Raw genomic sequence first — 23645 nt, 5'->3', positions numbered from 1 at the left:
CAGGCTGAAGAACAGCTTTTATCTATGGGCTGTTAGGCTTTTGAACGGGATATAATTTTATCAACTTTATGCATGATTGACTTGTGAGGCCGGTGTGTTGTGCAATTAGCTCACATGGTTTAATAAGATGGACGGTTTGTGTCACTGTAAGTTGAGAGTGGGGGCACGAAGGGAGGCTCAGCCAATCTCAATGTATACATGCTTGTACTTTGACAATAAAGGTTCATTCTAATTTTGTATCTCAAGTTCAGGAAGATTCAAGAATAGTCCTTTTCTGATCTAAAATAACAATCCAACAAAAACATAGTAGTCAGAGTCACAGGTAGGAGATTCAAGCATAAGGTTGCCTCAGATAGCCATCTCTAGAGACCATCTCTGTCAGTTTAATCAACTGGTTCAGTCAATGCTTCTTTCTTTCAAGCAGAACACTTGACTTCCTCTGCTGTCTCTTAATCTGCAAGATGTTGCTTGGCTTGGGACCTTGACTGCATTTTTAATCAGCTCACTTAGGTGATCTCAGGGGCGCTCTGTTTGGCCAATTCTTGTGGCAGGCTGAGGTTTATACTGCAAGCTCTTCAGCTTATGAATCTGAAGATTTGGACTGATCCTTAATGTCAGATTATACTTAGGGTATGTGATTCTTCAAAAGATATGCTTTATGAATCTAGAATTTTCTTACATCAACTTATCCATCTTGACAGGTTAGAAAGGGTTCAGTAAAGAGTAAGCTTGACAGAATAGAAAAACTGATAGTGCTTTGTATGAATATGATATTGACAAAAGAAAATAGGTGATTGGGTACTGATATTTTCAAATATTTTAACAGGTTAGGGTTAGGGTTATGGAAGATTGGGCTGGTGTGGCCAAGGTGGATGTGGCCACCTCAATGTCGCTCATCGGGACACCTGTGGGGGGTGGGCAGGGTTGGGGGAGATCCAGGGGTTCTCCGGTAGGAGTGGCGGTAGGCAGGAGGCTCATCCTGCGGGATAAGGGGAGGCTGGGTGGGGATGCCTTTGCCATGGGGCAAGGCAAGGGCTGGGGCGGCTGCTCCCTGACACCGTCGGCCCTCGCACACAGAAGCCAGCGAGCGCATAGGGGCCAACGGTGTCCATCAGTAGCCACAGCCTGCCTCGACCGGCGCACTCTGGGGCTCTGCAGTGCATCGCCAGCAGTTCAAAGAAGCCACCTCTGAGATGGATGGTTGGCCGACAGCTGAGGAGGCGATGCAGTGGGTCGTGCCTGGGAAAAGGAGAGCATGTGAGGCCAGGAGGGACGGGGTGGGTGGGGGGGAGGGAAACCAGCCATGCTGGGATGCATCAGCCACATGGGACCTTGGCAAGTTAGCATGTGGCTGGTTAAAGAGGGACAGTTGCCACCTCTGAGGCATGGCGCAGGTGCCCACAGAGAGGGTTCTGAGTGCCGCCTCTGGTACCCATGCCATAGGTTCTCCACCACTGCTATATATAGTGGCTATCAGGGATATAATTGCCTTAAACTATGTATGCTTCCTAGGTGAGGGCATTTGTAGCAATACATAGGCTTTGTTAAGTTCTTTAGGAGAAGAGTGCTCTGAGAATGAAATAAATAAATCCAATTACATTTCAATAATAGAATCTGTTGCTTCAGTTTACTATCTTGACCTCTGCCAGATGTTTCAAGGATTGTTATTCATGTTTGTTATACAATTATGATAATTTACACTCGCCTATAGCCCTGGCATTACTTACCCTCATGTAAGCAAGGGAAATCAACCATAATGTCAGGCTACATTTGATACTTATTTATAAAACCTGTAAAAGAGAACTAGTTTTGAAGAAACAGAATTTAACACTACAAAATTTTATGTTTTTTGCTTTTGTCTTTCAGTCTCAAAACAGACAGATATTTAAGTTGATCAGTTACTACCAGTGTAGCATGGAAACCATTTCAATATGGTTGATCATATGCTGCTGTGTTCAATCTACAGGGTCTCCATAGAATGGCTGGTGATATGATTAGTTCCAAGATTAGCATTTGCAGAATGCTGTGGAAGATGGAAGAGAACACGTTCTAAAATATACCAAATTCATCCTCCTAATCCACATTTCCAAAGTAACTGATATGTAAAAACAAGTCCCGACAAACAGGCTGTTATTTTACAATAGTAATGTAGTAATGATAAATGACTTAGAGAAAAGAGGATGGCCAACAATATGATAAAACTAGGGCTGTAACTATGAGAGGCCTCTATCCTGATCTTTTCCCATTTTTTTTAATGTGCTAGTGTTTTTAAATAGCCATATGGAAAAAAAGTTGTTTATTATAAATATTATTGCAATTTAGCCATTAAATTCCAGAGGATACAATCCTCCCTGCTGATGAGCTATAACAAGAAAAGCTTGGGGTTGATTGGTTTGTTCTTTTCTTTTCAGCTTTTGCAATTCAATTCTTTGGAACGTCTTGGCGCTGGAATTGCTGGAGTTGAAGACATCAAAGCACACCCTTTTTTTGCCACCATTGATTGGACCGAATTAGCTAAGTGAAAAACTGTACAAGTTGTCTATGCTTAGGCTGCAGACTTCTAACAGACAATGCTCTTGGCTTGCTGCCATCATGAAGACTTTAGGTGCTTCCAGACCAGGATGAATAAATTGGAAATTGGAATCCAAACACCAAATGAAATGTTTAAGCTTGATTGGGCAAAAGAAAGGCGTGGTTTATACCTGTACGGACTGACTTCAATTCTTCTTTTGAGCTGGGATCACGTGCAGCGCTAATTGCAGGGCATTACTAAGTGGTTGCCATTGCATGCCATGTATTTCCTTACCCACATTTCAAATCATGGGAATCTGGATGGAAAAGTAGCCCTGTCACTGAAGTCACATCTAGCTCTGGTGTTAGTGGGGAGTTATGCAAATAATAATGCACTCCTTGTATTTTGTTTCATTTTAAATGATGATGAGTTGTGGAATTTCTGTTGTACATTCCAGTGTCTATTATCTATGCCAGCTGAATATAGCCCCCGTTTTATACTTTGGTAGCCTTGGCAGAGTTGAATTTAAGTAGACTGGAGAACAGGGAGAAAAATAACTTAACAATAACATATGCTAAATAAAATATTATGGTGCTTCTGCAAAACTTGACATTTAATATGTCTAGTTTGGAGAGGGGGATGGCAGGAGAATGAAAGCTAGCATCATGCAATGTAATTCCAAAATGGTTAAGTGTCATATCTTAAAATGTAAACTACAATATTGCTATTTTGTGCTTGTTGGTTGCAATGCAATGTTTGTTTTAAAGCACTAATTTTAACCTCAAATTTTAAATCACTACAAGATTAAAAATCTTTCATCTAGATAATGATTATTTTAGTAATTTAAATGGACTGAGAAAGTAGAATGCAGAAAAACGTATGGCTGTATGGATATAAGGAAAGCTAGCATTTATTGTATGGAAATTCATGTTTTCATATAGCTAATATTTTTATGGTAGGCAGTTTTTCTTTTTTCTTTCTTTTTTTGCTTATGTGGAAAATGTTCCAGTTTGCAGACTTCCAGTTACGTGTACATGTGTTTTTATTTGCTCGTGTGAATTCTGAACATGTTTTATCTTCTCAATTTCACTATAACTTTGTTTCTTCATTTACAGTAGAAACAGTACATTATTTTATGTGTTTTACCATTGTGAGTCCCTCCTAAGGAGGAGTCTGCAAACAACTGCTCTGAGAAAATTTGAGAGTTTTATATTAAAGTGCACTATCAGAAAGATTATTTGGAAACCTTTCACAAGCACTGGTGCTTTGCAATTGGAATTCCATTGTATGTGCCATGAACAGGGCCAACTGAAAAGGGATGGGTGAGATGTCTACAAGGGAATGGTTGTGCTTTTCATGAATATTGCTTTTTTAAACAGATTTGCCAAGAAGCTGTTTCAGAAGTCTCCTGACTCCTGATAAAATTAGAATAATGGTGATTTGGCTATTGGTCCTTAATCTGTTGATAATTTTGTTAAATGGAAACACAGACTCCAAAAATTGAGAATAAGACAACCTAAAGTTAATATTTACTTAAAATAAAGACTCGTTCTTTTAAAAGGTCAGTGTGTTAGTACATGTAAAAATCTTCTGTAATAACTACTTTAGGATGGGTCATTAAGATATTAAGCTCTAAAAGCATATATTAAAAAACCAGACAAACATGTGCCTTGTTACTTCCTTAAATTCATCCTAACACACTGGCGAGCCTTCCCTCTATTTGCATCTGAGGCTATGCCTTTCTCACTATTTATTGCTTATGAGCAGTCTACATGGCTCTGAAGTACTTCCCAGGGTGCTTAACATGGGTTACCTGCCAAGAAATTTGAGGAAGACTGCTGTTTCTGGATTACAGGAGAAAGAGTGAAATTTTTACTCTTCAGCTATAGAAATGGAAGAGATTTTTGCTTAAAATGAGGGCTAAGCCCCCCAAATTTAAGAAGAGTTAAACCCTTTCCAGGAATATTCATCAAGCTGGCAATTCCTTATGGAACATATAGCAAAAAGAATCAGATGATCTGAAAGTTATAGACACCAGTATTCTTTTATCTGTCTAAGTGTGTTGTAGATCACTAGGGTGCCTATAGGCTATTGTATAGTACAGACTCTTTGTCTGTTTGTTTCTCTTAGTTTTATCTGGAGACCAAAGGGTAAATTTCTTTGGTAAGGAAATATTTAGGCTTTTTAGTAATTCCTGCTCTTCATCCTAGTTCACGCTGGAAGCTAAGATTTTTACAGGCCATCCCTATGTGCATCTGACAGGCTACATCTGTTGGATGCTAGAACTGGTGCTACTATAAAGTGGAAAAAGGAAAAGACTTCATTGATCCAAAGGAAATCTGGAAGCTCTGTTTGGTTCCTTTTGAAATTATCCTGCTCCTGTTTTCCCCCACCTCCACCCCTTGTGACAAAAACACAAACCACGGGACTGTAATAACACTGTAGGCTGTAACCAGGTCACCGAAAGAATTACTATTATGGAGGGCTATCTGATATTACATCATTCTCCAAAACTTCATTTGAACAAAACTCTTCCACTGCTACATAACAGGAACTCCCTCAGGTGAGCTGCGGCAACAACTTCCTGTGCTGAGAGGTGAGGAAATTTCTGAAGCTGAGAGAAATGCAAAGCTTCCTTCCAGCAGTGGCCGTCTGGTGGTTTTAGAAGAGAAGAAAACTTCCAGTTGTGACCATGAACCTTTAGCCATTTTTTATTGTTAAGAGTTTTGAGTCTTTCTAGGACAGTCTTCTCTCCAGCAGTATGTTGGGAATTGCAATCCCAAAGCAAGTAGAAGGAGTGAGCCATTGGTGAGCCATTGGTTTGCTCTTGCCTGGATTTCATCTAAATATTCATTTAAAGGGAAACTGAGATGCATTTCTGACTCCTTAGTCGTCATCAGTCAGCTATACCCTTCTGAGATTCGAACCTGGGCTGATTGCATATTAGGCAGTGTTATTTGCCTCTAAGCCACAAGGTCCCTCTCGCTCTGTTAGCTTTTTTCTGCAAGGGAAGATATGTTTCAAATGTTAACTATTTAGATTACCTTGCTAGGCCCCAAACATGGGGCAAATCTTTATTTCCTGTTTTCAGCCTATCTTGAAGGCTATCAAACAGGCAGTAGTCACACCGGACAATTCATATATTTGTGTAAATTACTAACAAAGAATTAAAGGGAAACTGAGATGCATTTCTGACTCCTTAGTCGTCATCAGTCAGCTATACCCTTCTGAGATTCGAACCTGGGCTGATTGCATATTAGGCAGTGTTATTTGCCTCTAAGCCACAAGGTCCCTCTCGCTCTGTTAGCTTTTTTCTGCAAGGGAAGATATGTTTCAAATGTTAACTATTTAGATTACCTTGCTAGGCCCCAAACATGGGGCAAATCTATATATATGTATGTATGTATGTATGTATGTATGTATGTATATGTATATGTATATGTATATGTATATGTATATGTATATGTATATGTATATGTATATGTATCCTTCTAGCAGATATAATATATTATATATATATATCCTAGCAGAGATTTTAAGAGTACTATACATGTCAGTTCTGAATCAGATAATTAACCATTTTTTCCTTTCCCTCTAAAAAACAGAATAAATGAATGAAGACAAATGACCGAGACGGCAGAGGGGAGAATAGCACCATATCCAAAGATGTGCTATGTGCTGGGGAAACTGATGGCTGTTTGCTGACTCCTGAAACCTGCTCTGGAAGATGGGATACCCTTAGAACAAAGGCAGGGGAATATAGTAGGGTGAAAAGAGGTCCATTTCTTAGCATCAGATATTGCCTGATGTCTGTCTTCATGGGGGTCTCAACTGGTAACGCACCAGTGGGATTTCTAAACAAAATTTCTAGAAACTAAAACTGAAAAGAATGTTCTGTTGGGAAAAGTTGATGGAGAGGGTAACATGTATAACTTTTCAGTAAATTTTAATTATGATGTAAAATATTTCTAGTGTGATAACTTTAGTGGGATAGTCTGAGGAAGTGTCAATGTGAAGTGTACGCATAAAGTTTATTCCACAGTCATCTGGAATTGGTGGTTTAAATTTGGAGTTGAATCTTACATTTTTTTATCAGAAGCAGTTTTTAATAATAATAATAATAATAATAATAATAATAATAATAATAATAATAATAATAATAATAATAATAATAATAATAATAATAATAATTTTATTTATATACCGCCCTTCTCCCGAAGGACTCAGGGCGGTGAACAGGGCAGATATATAAAAAATACAAAAATACAAAAGTTAAAAGAAAATTAAACATATGCCCAACTAAAAACAATAAATACATATATTAAAAATGACAATAAAAACCCAACCCATCCCCCATCAGGCCAGGCCGGCTTGTTCAAATAAGAGTGTCTTCAGATCGCCACGGAAGGAGCGAAGGTCGGGCGCCATCCGGAGCTCAACCGGCAACCGATTCCATAGCTCCGGGGCACCCACAGAGAAGGACCTCCCCCTGGGGGCCACCAATCGACATTCTCTGATCGGTGGCACCCTGAGGAGGCCCTCTGTGGGAGCGCACAGGGCGGAGGGAAGTTGATGCTTGCTTTTCATAGTAGAAGGTTGGGGAAATGTAGGCCTATGGAGCTTATGCAGCCCATCAATTACAGAATATAGTACATAGAAGGGCATTTTAGAAGACCAACACCCTCCTCTCCTAGCCTCCTCAATTTTCCTTGTCTTCAGAGGAAAGCAAGAATTATTCCAGGAGTTTTCCACTTTGGTATTGGCAGTGGAATAGAGGTAGTCTCATTCTTCTTTCGTAGAATGGCTATATTGAAGCCTTCTATCTGTGTGAAAAGGTATACTGGAAATGCACAGAAATAGAGACTGTATCCCTCCACTAAAAATAACACTTACTGCATTCCTTTCTTTCACTGTGAAAAGGAAAATCTAATTTTCATATTTATTTTACTGAAGTATAAATGTTGTGATGATCCAAGGTATCCCCCATATATGTATCAAAAATGTTAATAGTGTACTTATTTTCACAAGTGAAAATAAAGCAGAATTCGTGCAAAACAGGGAGAGATCCATAGGTTCACAGAACGCCTATACCGTAGTAGAGGAATATTTCCCAATGCTTTTGTGTAAGAGCTAAGCAAAACCCACCAAAGAACTAAGTAAGAGCACTCATCTTAGTCAAGATGAAATTTCAATGATCTAAAAAAAATTATATCTTTGAGTTTTGGGACTCAGTTGAGAGATGCCCCCTATCCCTAACGTTTAGTAAGTTAGTTAGTTAGTTAGTTCATTCATTCAATTTCTATAGCCACCCATCTCAGTCAATGACTCTAGGTGACTTACTTTTTTTGCAAAACTACTGAAAATCTTTGGAAGAAAAACCCCAAGGACACAATCAAGAAAAAGAGAAGACTGATCAGGAATCTGTCATTGAATACTCATTAATTCCATTTTTTAAATTCCATTTTTATATTAGCATTTGGAAGGAGGGAATGGAAAAATGCATGGCTTGAGGAAGACAGTGGGGTGCAGTATCTTATAAAAAGGGCCCGGATAGGATCCTTGAATAGCAGTACTGAATGTCATGCACTCCCAACATACATCTTTATAATTTTCTCTTCCAAGAAGGTAGGGGATAAGGGGATAAGGGCTGAAGGCAATGGAAGATTTTGTTGGGAAGCATGAAGAAAATGAGCATTCTGAGGGAGGATAAAGGAACCTGGAAGACTTATGCAATGCCCCAACGTGTCAAGGTGAACTTCAATTTTTCATGAGAACAAATAACCTGAATCACTGTTTCACCAGCTGATAGTAGATACATTATTTTTTTTATTATTCCTCATCCCATCATTATATAGTGAAAACAGAACTGAAAATAGTTCTTTAAAACAAGGGCTAAAATATCTGGCCTACAAAAATCCAGACAACCCCGTACATGGCTGCAAAGATATTTTCTGTATCTTGTTAGTGCTGTCCAGTGTTCACAGTTTTGCAATCTCTATAGAGTAATCCTACTAAAAGTGAAGACCTAACCTAGTGAATACTACTGTCAGGTAGAAAAATAACCTATAATCAGAAAGGGTTGTTGTTTCTGATGCCAGCAAATAATATTTATTCCCTCCCACTGTCGAAAGAAAGAAGGAAGGAAGCCATGCAGTCACATAATTATAGATATAGTTAATTATTTGCTGGAAGAGGATTCTAATCCTTTCTATCTGTATCACACACTGGATTCAAATCCCCTCACACCCCCATTAAAGAGGGGAATTCAATCCAGCATATGATACAAATAGATCATAATAGCAGTCTGTAGACAGTCTATGGCACAGGACTGCAACCCGCGGCTCTTTCAGCCGTCTCCTGTGGCTCCTGGTCCTCTGCCATGTGCAGTCAAAAAAAAAAAGTGGGACTAAAAAAGTTCAACCAATCAATTCAAATATGCAGGGTAGGTGCATATCTTGCCTTGGCTCTACTCTTCAGTCAAACCCTGTTCTGCACATGCGCGCATGTACGCACATGTGCACATATTTTTTGCGGCTCCCAGTTTTCCCTTTTGTGAGGGAACCGGTTCCGAGTGGCTCTTTCACTGTTTGAGGTTGCTGACCCCTGGTCTATGGTTATCTGCCACCTGGCAATTCTAAAGTGAGGCAGCCTTCCTTCCCAAGACCCCACGTTGAATCTAGATCAAAGGTAATCTGTGGCTGATTTTATTATAAGAAAACAATATTTTCAATTACAGGAGGGTAAACTCTTCTGAATGAACCGAGTCTGTGCTCACAACTAAGCCTTCTCTGGAGTCCCAACCTTTGGATCAGGCTGAAAAACACTGCTTGAGGCCCTCATTTGAGTGCGTGTTTCCCAAGAAGGGCCACGTGTGCTCCAGGATCCTTTGCCTAAGTGACTAAAATTAGGTCTGCAAGGCATATTTGCAAATAACTCTCCAAACACATGATAAAGCATTTAAGAAGTCTGGGCAAAGAAAATCTGGAGGGCAACTACTGTCATAAAATGGACCTGACCATCAAATTCATGTGAGATGTAGACTAAAGAGATGTAGACTAAACAAGAGCCAAAGGCATGGGAAGTATTACCAATTGCAATTTCTTGTAACTGTCGTGTCATTTGTTTTCTCAAGGACACTGAAGGGGAAGCTGAAGAAACAGCAACTTCCTCTTTGATAAGATTTATGATAGTGATTTAAGTAATAAAATGAGTACTTATTTGCTTTCGAAGCCCTCAGTGCCTTGTGAAAAGAAGTTCAAATATCAGTTGAATCCTGCTGTTTAGATGGAGCTGGTGGAGAATATTTAATCAGGAAATGCTTGTAATCTAAGTGAGAAACATTTTAGGCTCATTTTCTCACAAGTCTCAAGTATGTACATTTCCAAGAGAAGAAAGCAAGCAACAAAATGCAATACAACCTATCAATCTCAGAATCTGAAGTACACTAATACTTAACAGCCTAAATCCTTTCACATACTGTAGTAGTGGGAGGGGGAAACTCTGCTTCCCAAAAAAGCAGCTTTTCTTTCACCTCCTACAAATGCCCAAGATGATCACCTTCTCTGCTGCTTGGCAACAGATGGAAACCGTGGGAGAAGTTCAAAAGAGTGAAATGTATCTTGATGACACTTCGTATCAACTTGGTACACAGGATAAACTGGATGCACTAAAGCAAACGTAACTAGGCTAAAAGCTTAGCCAAGCCTCAGTGCTGAGTACGTGTACATTTGCAGAGAAAAACAGAATGGTATCTTTCCCCGTAGTTGAACTTTTAAATGTCCATGCCATGCAATGGCCACACTGCTTGGGAATTACAGGAACGTTAGACCTGCATGGAGAGTCCCTAGTTAACCTTAGCTAATTTCTGGTTAACTTATGAATGGGAGACCAGCAGGAACTCCTAAGACTGTAAAAAGTATAAACTAGACTGAGAATTCAAAAAGACCTTTCAGAGAAAGGCAATGATAAGCCATTTCTGCACTGTTGTTATGAACAAAACATCCATATGGCCACTAGTACCTGAACTCATTTTGAGGGAGTCTTTCCTTTTGTACCCCAACACACCCAAGAGTTCTGAAAGTGGGAAAGAGGCCAAAGCCAGCTCTCTGGCACATATTTTGGTAGCAAGATAAGCACCTGAAACCACAGCTCTCAGGGTAGCTGTGGGTAAGAACTCAAAAGAACAGGAATTAGTTTCGATACAAGACAGAATATAACCAGAGACTCTCTTCTGAAAGCCAGGAGGTTAAAATGAGGTCGAGAAATTATTTTGTGCAGTGCAAGAGGAGTTGTGCCCCTGTGTCCTTGCTGCTAGACAAGCAACTGCTGCTGCAAAACAGAGGAGACAGAAACTTGTTTCAGAGGACCAGGTTCTGCTACTGGGTGACACTTAAGGCAGTGCTCCAGCTGTTGGGGACCACAGGCAAAAAATTCTCCACTGACAGCTGTACCTCTGTCTTCTTGGCAAGCATAATGCCCAGTGAGAATTAAGGCGCTTCTGCTTGTGAGATGATATAGCCTTATATTGGGCATCCATTGAAAGATGCAGAGGAGGGACAATCACCCTGATTCTTTTGCAGCTGTAAACCCCAGATCCTGGGTTTGGCTGATCTGGGAAAAGCCCTTCTGGGGGAAATAAACCACATTGGCCAGCTGGCAAATGATCTGGCTAGGGAAGCTGAAAACTGAATTAGGGGAGGGCTGGCCAAGAAAACAACAGATGTCGTGATGGTCAGAGGCTCTTTCAAAAAACCGGCAATGCAAAACCTCTTTCTAATTTGACTGGGGGTTAATAAGCGGCGTATTTCTGAATAGTCTTGCCTTGGCACCATGAAAAATTCTGAGCAATTTTCTTCCCCAAATATGATGGAAAGGCAAATTAATTGAATTATAGGCGCTAATATGCAGAAAACTGTTTAGCTCATCATTTTATCTAGCAAGGTTTCATAAAGTAAGGGCAAAAAGCTGCCCTTGTGAAAACCATTTATATTTCTGTTTCTCATTTATAAATTATTGTATCCATTGCTTTATACTTCTTATCAGTACATTCCTGATCATATTATGTCTATAAATATGTTCTATAACTAAATATTTATGCCTCTTGGGGGGGGGGGAAAGACATCATCACGAAACTTTCTGCAGAGCCTCCAAATTAAAATCAATGACAAGAAAAGAAGACTGAGATTTATTTGCTTATTCCTCTGAGTTTTGATTGTCACATGTTCTCTTTATAAGATGTGACACTGGATCAGTTCTCCTTTTGAGGCTACATTGAGGCTACATACAGATTGGATTTTATACTGCAATACCTTGGTTAGCTTAACCGTGGTAGTTGAACAGCCCAACAATTGGGTTGATGCTTCATGATAAGCCATAGACAAAAAACCCCACTAAAACATCATTTAGAAGGAAGATGCTAAAATAGCCGAATTTTTCATTTTTCTACTTCTGCACATGGAAATGTCAGAATGCCTGAGGTTTAGAGTATTTGGGCAGGAACCTATGCAGAAACTGGTTCCCTAGGATCATAAGTGTTTGCCCACTTCCCTAGGAGTCAGATGGGAGACAACTGACTTATGCTTAACCTTTCTATTAAGGCAAATGTTTCAATTACTGGCCCAATACAGGGAAATGCTTCAGCCCTAGAACTTCTGACAGCTCAGAGGAAGTCATTTTATATTCCACGTAACCTCTGAAATAGTAAAATAAGAGACCAAAGCGATTTCTGAATGTGTTCAAAAAGTGGCTCTCCATGGACTAAACTGAAGAACTAAATTATTCATTTCAGATTTTTAATCAGAAGAGGCCCATTTTAATTTGTAAAGACAATAATTATCTCCGTTTCTATTTTATCCTCAAAATGACCTAGTGAGAGAAGTTTATTGGCCCATGGTCATCCAGGTTCAATTAAAAAAACCCAACTTGGATAAATAAATAAGGCTTTTGTTATTTTCTTTAAGCTGCATTGATGGCTCCTGATAATAATAATAAAGTTGGAGGTCATCTAGTCTAACCCCCTGCACAGGCAAAGCACCTGAAGGCAGGACAAGAAGCAACGGATGAAAATTAATCAAGGAGAGAAGCAAACTCGAATTAAGGAGAAACTTCCTGACAGTTAGAACAATTAACCAGTGGAACAACCTGCCTCCAGAAGCGGTGAATGCTCCAACACTAGAAGTTTTAAAGAAGAGACTGAACAGCCATTTGTCTGAAATGGTATAGGGTTTCCTGCCTGAGCAGGGGGTTGGACTAGATGACCTCCAAGGTCCCTTCCATCTTCATCATCATCATCATCATCATCATCATTATTATTATTATTATTATTATTATTATTATTATTATTATTATTATTATTATTATTATTATTATTAGGCTGAGGTCACCATATCTGGCCTGGTTAAAAATAACAGAGAAAAGCCACTTTAACTTTACTTTAGAAGCCAATGCTAAGGGAATTGTTATCTATTGCCAGGAAGTACAAATATGACAGCCATTAGAAACAAATGCCTTTTCCTTGAAACAGGCAGTTATATTTATTTGGATGTGCTATATATTCATTGAACTCCACTGAGTTTACATCCTTCAATGTATGTTTAGGATTGCATCCTGAAGATCACATAACAGAGCCTGATGCCTGCTCCTCCCTTCTTGACAGAGCAATACTACCAGTAGAAGAGAATAAACATGGCCTCAACTTGCTAAGCACATTGGTTTGTGCTTAAATTGTAAGCCGCCCTGAGTCTTCGGAGAAGGGCGGGGTATAAATGGGATTAAAATAAATAAATAAATAAATAAATAAACTTTGAAGACATGTAGTTTATGAAGATCAGCTGTGGTAAATGAATGCTTCTGATTTTTGAAGAGTTGCCAGTTTGGCCCTCTGTTTGTTTTTCATGGACACCGTTAGACGTTATAGACGAGGAAAGAAAAAAATAGGGGGATGTATAAGTCAGTCCCAGGGAGGTTGTCTTTAGGTTATTTCTCCTTCTCACCTTTTTTATTTTCTTTCTTTGTCTTTTGTCTCCTTCTGCAGCCTGGATCAGAATCCCCAGCCAAACCAGGGAGAACAGGCTTGATATTCCAGATCCCAGATGCCAATATGTGGCGGCATCTGGTTCATTGGCAGGCATCACAGACAGTTGTGCTGGCTGCTTTTGAGCTTGTCATGTGGCTTATTTTGCTGTTAGGCACACTGATTCTTTGAGACTGTGGTCCCTGACTGAGGGAACAAAGAAAAGAACGGGGCAGGGGGAAATGCATGTATTAAAGATGCAAGTTACAAGCTCAGGTGATGATTGTCGAATGCTTTACCTGTATTTGCTCTCCTGGATGTTTCATCGTGATGTTTCTTTTGCAACCTTCTCTTATTGTGCAATTACAGTTTTCGGGCGCCTTAAGGGATGGAACTCCTTGAAAGAAAAGTACAGATGTTTTAAAAGTCAGGAATAGAATTCTTACCTTAGGGGGGCAGATATATGTGGTTTCTACCAACTTGCTTTAGGAATGAGAAAAATCCATTGAGTAACAACAACAGCAATAACAACAATATGATGGTGGTGGTGATGATGATGATACAGACATAAAAGCAGCTTGTTCATATATTCAGAGAGGGATGAGATTGTGGTAACAAGAGATAAATCTTTTGTTGGATGACATACACTTTTCCCTTGAAACAGTGGCATTTAAATTTCTATGACCCAGCTGGATCCAAAGAAGGTACTTATGAAAATTGGGGATGGAGTTTTATGGCACAAATCAGAAATGCCATAGCTTTAGGGGCTTTCTGATGGAAAGTGGGGGGGGGTACTTTTCCTTTGCTTTGTTCAAGTCTTGGCTGCTTAAAGAGATGCTCTGAACAATAACATGGCAAGGACTACTGAGGGACACTTTTAAGGTTATTTGCAGGAAGCTAGGAAAGAGAAAATGAATTTATTGAACAGATTTTTGAGAGGGAAAGAGAGTTCTTACTCTATTACTGCCAAGTGTTGGATATTTGTTTACAGAATAAAAACAGTTTTACTCTTTATCCCTGCAGATTATATTACTGCTACTCCAGGTTATATTCAGTAGTGCAGTATCAATAATAGATTCAAAAATCAGTGCACTTTTTTCCAGAATATATTTATTCTTCCATCATTAATCCCCAGAAAAAAAAAATCTTCCGAGGTAGAACAAGGGCTTTCTGGTTAAGTTGCCCACAATATCAGAAGATTACTGAGTGGATAATGTCATTATAAATGCAGTCACAAGAGGGCACCTGGGTTAATTTTAGTTGAATGATATTAAAGATTTTCTGAATCTGTTCTGTTCGTGTTAAAATAATATACTTGTTCGCCATATCAATCACTTCCTCCTGTTTTAATATAATGCAGACTCCACAATCAACCCCACTAGGAATTGTAGTGGTGCCAACATATCTGCAGAGCATAAAGTTAGGAAAGTTGGATTAGTATCTGAGCCGTGGTGGTGCAGTGGTTAGAATGCAGTACTGCAGGCTACTTGTTCTGCCTGCCGGCTGCCTGGAAATTGGCAGTTCAATCCTCATCACCTCAAGGTTGTCTCAGCCTTCCATCCTTCCTAAATCAGTAAAATGAGGACCCAGATTGTTGGGGGCAATATGCTGACTCTGTACAACCAGTTAGAGAGGGCTGGAATGCACTGTGAAATGGTATATAAGTCTAAGTGCTATTGCTATTGTTATCTCTGTCTAATGGCTTTCAAAGTTTGGAGTGAGAAAGCAAGGAAATTGGATTTAAATTTTATGAAAGAAAAAAAGCAATGAGCACAAATTTTTGAGCTGCACCTCCTGTTTACGATATACAAAATACATTAAACCTAACTGTTCACAAAGCATACACAGATTAGTTGGCATAAACTGATATCCAAATAAATCCTTGAAGAATGGTTTTATATATTTATGTATGGAATAGAATAGAATAGAATAGAATAGAATAGAATAGAATAGAATAGAATAGAATAGAATAGAATAGAATAGAATAGAATAGAATAGAATAGAATAGAATAGAATAGAATAGAGCAGAGTAGAGTAGAATAGAATAGAATAGAAATTCTTTATTGGCCAAGTGTGATCAGACACACCAGGAATTTATCTCTGGTGCATAAGCTCACAGTGTACATATAAACAGCAAATAATAGGCCATGGGTCATAATCAGAGTTACAGTCATTAACCATAAGTTACAAACAACAATCGATAAATCATAAGAAATCAGTAGGAGAAGATAGTAGGAAAGATAAGAAGATGAGAAAAGACGAGAAATGAGACCGTGCTGTGGGAATTAAATAATTAATTAATTTATTTGAGGTGGTAATATGCAACTGATATTACAAGGATTTGTGGGAGAAATGGCAGAAAAATATTCTGCAGGAGACATCAAACTAGATGAATCAATGTATCTACTGAACATAATTTAGCTCATTGACATTGGGAAGCAATGGGAAAGGATTCACCTAATTATTTAGCTCCTACTATGCAAAGTTCCTATGGCATTTAATCACTGTACTTAATTGTTTATGCTTGTGTGTAGGGAGTAAAAGAGTAAGAGATTGAACATTGAGTCCACAGCAAACTTTCTTTGGAGTTTTCAAAACACAAATCAACTTTAACAGTTGGCAGGCTTGCTACTGTCCATGTGAGATAAGCTTGCTAGAGTAGCGAGTTCCACCCACTACAGTAGAGGGGTCCACGTGAGCCATTTTGTCTGTTTTGGTTTAGGGTTTTTTTTGGCACCGTGCATGGAATTTCTTGACTGTCTCGTGGCCATAATTCCAGGACTGGCTTGGTGACCTTCCCTACCATTTCAGAGCAGCATCAGCTGCAATGCAAGCAGACACTCTTTCTCCCTCTGTCACATTGTTGGCACAGTCTTTGGAAATGTAGTATCTAAAATTAAAGATTTGTATCCGTTTTGGAAAAATCAAACTGACCTTTCTCACTGGTAAATGAAGAGAGGGTGGTGATGAGGAAAGACTTGGCTCAGACCAGAGCAATTAGGAAAAATACAATTTGGAGCAGGCAGTACAGGGTAGTCTTACATGGTAGTCTTTTTCTGAATGCAAGTTAAGGTTCTAACTTCTTGAAACAAGCTGCTTATCAATCAAGTACCTGTTGATCTTGCTTTTCTTCCAAAGATGAAAACTCCATTTCATCTTTAATGCAGCTTTCTGAGATAGTTCAGCATGAGAGAAGAAATGAGAAAAAAAAGAAAGCCTTCACTGGACAGGCCAAAAGTCTATCAGTTTATTCAGTAGCCCCATAAAAATTCACACCCTAAATATGTCTATATCAGAGATATATCAACTCAGTGATGTCTGGGTGATGTTCTAAATTGCTAACGTAGAGATATTCTGTAACGGAGGAGAAGAGAAATATTTATCCTGCCTGTTCTGTCCATACAAGATATAAGAGCCTTGGTGGAGCAGTGGGCTAATGCCTCCTTAAGTAACACCAGCTGCCTGCAATTAGTGCAGGTTCGCATCCCACCAGGCTCAAGGTTGACTCAGCCTTCCATCCTTCCGAGGTAGGTAAAATGAGGACCCAGATTGTTGGGGGCAATTAAGCTGACTTTATAATAATGCTGCTTGGGGTGTGTGTGAAAGCCCTAATAAGCAGGCATATACATAGAATGAAGGCTACTGCTAACTAAGCTTGTAAGCCGCCCTGAGTCTTCGGAGAAGGGCGGGATATAAATGGAATTAAAAATACCAAGCCCAATATTATAAACCTCCATCACCTTCTTGGTTTTGCTTGCTTTTAAAAAAAAATTGAATGACTCTTATTATTATAACCAAGTGTTAGCGTGGAAATTGCTCAAAATGTCTCGATCATTTTAGTTGTCCCTTTAGCAACTTTTTAGCTCCGAAATACTGTTTTTGAGTGCTTGAGTATTGTGGGAATCAAATGTATGCGTTTATATTTGCTCCCCTCAACTTAGGTGGGATTGATAGAAAGATGCTGAATAAAACAGATCCGAAGCAGTGTTGGGAAATTGAAACTTTCTTGCTTACCTTGCTGGAATAGTTCTTTCAGTGATTCTAGCAGAGTTTACCATGCCATCTCTGTTTATTTTTTAAAATGTTATATAAATTGGCTTGATTGCTAGTGGAAGGGCAGGATATTAATCTTATACATTCAATTTTAAAATATTAAAGGTCAAGGCTAGGTTACCAGAGAAGGTTGCAAAAATTCCAAATGCCACTAAATAGCAGTAAAGAGTTAGAGTCATCTGCACTACATGCTGTTATCTAGTGGACATTTGGATTTTTGCTGACCAAATATGGTAGTCCTGGTATATAACAATCTGATTGCCACGAGAGAGATAATGGAAAGATGACCCAAATATTCTAGAAGACTTCGTGCTGAAGTGGACGCCAGCTTTTCATGGGTTTCTTTCTCTCAAATCGAATTATATTATACTTTATCCACTCTTTTTGGTTTGCTCATGATTTTTTTTTCTGTTTTAGAAGCACAAACTTATTTATGTCAATCAGACATCAAAGGGAAGCTTATGGTCACAAAATACACAGCACAAGCCATTTACTATGCATTTAATTTAGAATTTATTGTTATCTTTGCTCCAGTAAGGTTGGGTCTCAAGCAAGATGAAGCAGGAATTTCCCGCCTCTCATTCACTTCTGCTGGCTGGGTTCCCGTTACTGAGGAACACTGTAACTTTCCAGGAACCCAGCAGCAGTGGACAGTGTTTTGATATTGTAGTTACAAGTGCCACATCAACATTTCAGAAATAAGGCAGATGTGTATCACAGTATCTGTACTGGAAACAAAATCCATAACGTTTTGTGTTAGAATTTGATTTTATTTTTTTAAAAAAAGGAAGGACAATGCAACTTTCTATCTATCTGTTGCCTTCAAGGCAGCTACTGTAGGTGGTCTAGATCAAGTTATGGTAAATTCTTGCCATAGTGGATCTCAGAGTAATGGCCTTCAGATACAATGAAAACATTTACATTTAGATGGCATCCTAAAATAACAAACCTGTCCTCCCCCCCCCCAAAAAAAAAGAAAAAGAAAAAAGAGATGCATGTGTATTTCTTATCTGAGTTTAAGGTTGGGGAAAGGGAGAAGGAAAGTTCTGGGAAGATCAATTGATTGAGCCAGCAAGTAGGTGGGTGGCAGGAAATAGGTTGAGTTAAACTAAGGAGAAACTTCCTGACAGTTAGAACAATTAACCAGTGGAACAACCTGCCTCCAGAAGCTGTGAATGCTCCAACACTGGAAGTTTTTAAGAAGAGACTGGACAGCCATTTGTCTGAAATGGTGCAGGGTTTCCTGCCTGAAGCAGGGGGTTGGACTAGATCAGGGCTTTTCAACATTTTCAGCCATTGTACCACTTTTAGGATATGGCAACATCCGAGTACTACCAGTCACCTAGCAAGGTGTCAAAAACTTGATGACCAAAAAATAAAAATAAAAAAGTAAAAAAGTGATGAAGTACAGGTAGTCCTCGACTTACAACAGTTTGCTTAGTGACTGTTCGAAGTTACAATGGCACTGAAAAAAGTGCCCCCCAAGCCACTGCCGAGCAAGACACCTGCCTGCCTGCCTGTCAGTGCTCTTCCTCCTGTCCGAGGTTTTCATTGTTGTGAGCATTTCTGTTGAGGATTGGCAGTGGGGGGTGTTTGGTTTTTATTCCCCCCGTCGGCTGGGCGGTTGCAGCAGGTTTTGGTCACTTCACATGACCCTGGGACACTGTGACCATCATAAATATGAATCACTTGCCAAGCATCTGAATGTAAATCACAAGACCCTGGAGATGCTGCAATGTTCCAGCTGATCGGTGCTTCTTCTGGGCTCAGAAGTGCCAGGATCAGCACCGAGCTCCAGTTGGAGCCTGGTGCTGATCCTGGTGCTTCCGCTGAGCCCTAACAGCCCTGCAGCTCCAGCCGTCTCTCGTTCAGGCTTGTGCGGTGCTGCCACCGGTTCAGCTCAATCCCCTCCCCCGCTACTACTTTTCTAGGATGGTCATGTATTATTATTATTATTATTATTATTATTATTATTATTATTATTATTAATTTTATGTACCACAGGTGGTACCCATACCACTGGTTGAAAAGCCCTGGACTAAATAATAATAATAATAATAATAATAATAATAATAATAATAATAATAATAATAATAATAATAATAATAATAATAATAAACCTTTATTGTCAAAGTACAACATGTGTACATTGAGATTAGCTGAGCCTCCCCCCGTGCTCCCCCCAACACACAGTGACAACAAACCCTCCATCTTACCATACCATGTGAACCACCTACACCACACACCGGCCTCCCAAGTCAGTTCTGCATAAATTCACAGAGATTATATCCCATTTAAAAGCCTAACAGCCCACAGATAAAAGCTATTTTTCAGCCTGTTGGTATGGCTGGCTATACTCCTATATCTCCTACCGGAAGGTAGGAGAGTAAAGAGATACCGTCCAGGGTGTGAGTCATCCCTGAGAATCTTCCTCACTCTTCCAAGGCAACGAGCCCTGGCGATGTCATCCAGTGGTGTCAGGGGACAGCCCACAATGTCTTGTGCTGTGCTCACTACCCTCTGTAATACTTTCCTGTCCGCAGCTGTCAGACCAGCATACCAAACCACAATACCATACGAGACGACGCTTTCTATAGTAGACCGGTAAAAGAGGGTCATTAGCTGTTGTTCTACCCTGTTCTTCCGCAAGACCCTGAGAAAGTGAAGCCTCTGTTGGGCCTTTCTAGCCACCTGGGTTGGGTTAACTTTCCAGGTCAGATCTTCACAGATGACCTCCAAGGTCCCTTCCAACTATATTATTATTATTATTATTATTATTATTATTATTATTATTATTATTATTATTATTATTATTATTATTATTATTATTATTATCATCATCATCATCATCATCATCATCATCATTATTATTATTATTATTATTATTATTATTATTATTATTATTATTATTATTGATCCTTTCTCCCACCCTGGTGTGTATCACATCCTTACTGGCAGTCAAAGCAGGTGAAGAAAGAAGAGCAACGCTCGAGGTTTAGAAGGCTGACTTTGTGAGTGCTTGGCTTCCTCAAAGAAAGGGAGAGTATTTTCTTTGTAGGTGATTCCCAGAAAAAAAGAAGAAGAGTGTATGTGTGTATGCACATTTGTGTGGTGGGTGGATTTTAGGATTTAATGGAGTTTGAGGATTAATGGATATCATTCACAACAAATGATTTATGAAACTGAGAGTTTACCTGTATTTGAAATTTATAAATAATTACAACGAACACAAGACTTTAAGTTAATGATTGGGTCATGCATCATGTGAAGCCAGAAGCTTAAGTTGCATGCAGAAGGTATTTGGTTCCATCCCAAGACTCAGGACCAACTTTGATCTCAGCACTGGCATCTTTGGAGGAGGGGTGGAGATCAGGGAAGCAAGCACGGAACTGCTGATAAATGCAACATGACACTGTGATTGAAATGAATCAAATCACTGTTATGCAGATTCCAGACTCCTTTACATAATGACCTCGTTGTTGACAGTTTGGTGCCAATGAGCCTTTTTAAGGACAGTCATAGTTCTGAGATACTCTGCTAGTCTGTGTAGGCAATTCTGTGCTGGATAAAGGACCTTCCATAAAGCATGTTCTGTCATATTCAGTCATATGCTGCAGAGCAACTTTGACCTGGTTCACACTTTCCACTAAAAGCATAATATGGTCTTTCTTGTTTGTGCCTTTCTTGTATGTGACTTCCTGCCAATTGTAGCTCATTTAACAAACGTTGAATGTGTACATACTGTATGATGGTGGTGGTGGTGGTGGTGGTGGTAGTGATGATGGTAGAGGGGTGGGTTAGAAAACAAATTCAAGAGGGCAAGTGTGATGTTAAAAGGGGGTAGATTTCAATCTGGGCCCAGGCAATGTATCTTCTATAAGAGTTCAAAGGCAGCGTTGTGCTTGTTAGAGATCACTGTTCTGCTATCGTCTCTGGTCCAAAAGGTTTTAGAAAAGCTATTGTAAAATATCATGAAATCTCTGCAAAAGAAAACTTTATGACAATATCTTATGATTAGTAAGTTAGATTAGTATTAGTAGGATTAAGATTTGATTAGTAAAAAGATTGCCTTCTCATAAGTGGATAAACATGTATTTTGAAATCAACCCTTAAAAGCCAGAATGATACTTTTCCAATTACTCAATTGGAAATTCCAGTTACTCAGTTCTTAACAATTCCCCACACTCCATATATCCAGAATTCCTCAAAAACAATCAAATCCCACATTTTTAGAATATAATTCAGCATATTTAACAATAAGAGTTTTCCTCTTAAATCTATTTATATATATAAAAATATGGTTGCAAAAGAATGCTAATCACTCACAAAAGCAAATCATATCAGTCAACCAGCCCTCACGTTTTGTTACATTGTTACATTTGCTAACAGAGAAAATCTGATATCCAGCCTTTCAATTTTCATTGTTTGGGTTATCTAAGAAACTTGAAATAGAATCTTCTGATGAATCAATTTCAGTCATAAGTCTGATAAGATCAATCTAACATTTTAAAGCCTTGCAACCCTTGAGCTCTCATTGTCAGACATTCCGGTTCTTTAATCTTTACATCATAAAAATAAGCAATTGTAACTTTAAAAATATTGTTTAATTTTTGATATAAATTGTTTTTGTTTCAGAAATGTACACCGTCAGAAGAAAAAGCATCTTGGATTTCTCTGAGGCAGTTAAAGCACATAGTCCATATTGAGCTGTCAAGTCTTGCTTCAGTGAATGATACTGCCAGCTTTGTGAATTAAGTTGAAAGAAATCCTTAAAATAATCATTACAAAATAATTGACATGAAATAATTATTTCAGACCCAGCTTATACTTTCTAATAGAATGTTTTGCCATCTACCTTTAAAGTTGAATTATTCTGTAAAGTTTAATAGGAGCTTCTTCTCCTTCTGCAGGATGTTCCATCTTATCCCTGGTTATCTTTGCCCCTTTTCTAGAAAAGTGGATTCAGTTCCAGGTGTGACTGGACTGCTGGCACCATCTTCTTTATTTTTGAAAAATAAAAGGACCCAGTTACCATGAATTCTGTGGGCACTCTGGTGTTCCCATGCTGAATGTTAAATTGAGCCAAACCTCTCCTCTCCTCTCTGCTGATGATAAACATTTTTTGCTTCCTTTTCCTTCTGATGACTCAAAAGTTTACAGGTTTTCTGTCATGAAGGAGCCAGTGACCTGAAGCAAGGTCGATGGCAATGCAGAAAAATCAAAATAATGAAGAATAATAACAGAATTCTCATTGCTGTTAGCAGCAGAAAGCTAGTGATCCAGTCAAGGAAAATGTCAGGTGCTTTTCCCACCTATCAACTGCTCAACTTGATCAGCTGACCAATAAGATGAGCTCACTATCTCCCAGCTGCAATGATAGCAATCCACAGTCTATTCCAGGGGTAGGCAACCTTGGCTCTTTTATGACTCGTGGACTTCAACTCCCAGAATTCCTGAGCCAGCCATGGGAGTTGAAGTCCACGAGTCATAAAAGAGCCAAGGTTGCCTACCCGTGATCTATTCCCAGAGGGCCAGCAGATCAGGCTGATTAGCTGACTGGTGGGAAAAACACCTGATTATCTTCCCCATCACCACCGCCGGGAATAGTGGTGGCCTTTTCTGTGGCTTCTGACCAAAGGTCAATGCTTACACCTTGTATCACAAATTCTCAGAAACCCTGGGCAGTTTATCAGCAAAACAAGCCCCACAGAAAAAGAGAGAGAGAGTAAAATAATGCAACAGTAAACACAAGGCAAAAAGATGACAAAAACCAGGCAACAATGAGAAGCAGGCCCACACTATCCAGAAAGGGGGTGGGGTTCAGTTGCTCTTGGCAAAGTTTTGATTGAAAAAAAAAACAAGTCTGCAGGACCCTCTAAAAAACCAGCAGGGTGGGAACCACCCACCTCATGGGGGCAACTTCATTCCAGAGGGTGAGCAATGAGACAAGGCACAATTCTGGGGTCCCAATAGATGGCAGTGTTTAATTGAAGGATTTTGGAGCATGCCAACCCTGCCAGGTCCAATTGGTTGGGCAGATATTATAAGGAGGGAAGGAGGCAGTCAGTC

General features: G+C 39.3%; 1 protein-coding gene and 1 long non-coding RNA gene across 3 annotated transcripts in view; both read left to right on the top strand.

Annotated features, from left to right (window-relative positions):
- The window catches only part of RPS6KC1 (ribosomal protein S6 kinase C1), a 100441-nt gene extending 96265 nt beyond the window's left edge, over window positions 1-4176 (top strand). For both annotated transcript variants that reach the window (XM_081323475.1, XM_081323474.1), the window contains one exon: window positions 2412-4176. In XM_081323475.1, coding sequence (XP_081179601.1) covers window positions 2412-2522 — 111 coding nt within the window. In that variant the 3' untranslated portion in view covers window positions 2523-4176. The remainder of the gene's footprint in view (window positions 1-2411) is intronic.
- Window positions 4177-8146: 3970 nt separating this feature from the next.
- On the top strand, window positions 8147-22333 carry LOC308665453. Its single transcript, XR_014025903.1, has 3 exons — window positions 8147-8262; window positions 13545-13799; window positions 22212-22333. It is a non-coding gene; the product is annotated as an uncharacterized lncRNA (long non-coding RNA).
- The last annotated feature ends 1312 nt before the right edge of the window (window positions 22334-23645 follow it).

The sequence above is a fragment of the Vipera berus genome, assembly GCF_964194415.1.
Source record: "Vipera berus genome assembly, chromosome: 1".
Classification (NCBI taxonomy): Eukaryota; Metazoa; Chordata; class Lepidosauria; order Squamata; family Viperidae; genus Vipera; species Vipera berus.
This window is presented reverse-complemented; position numbering and strand designations above follow the sequence as displayed.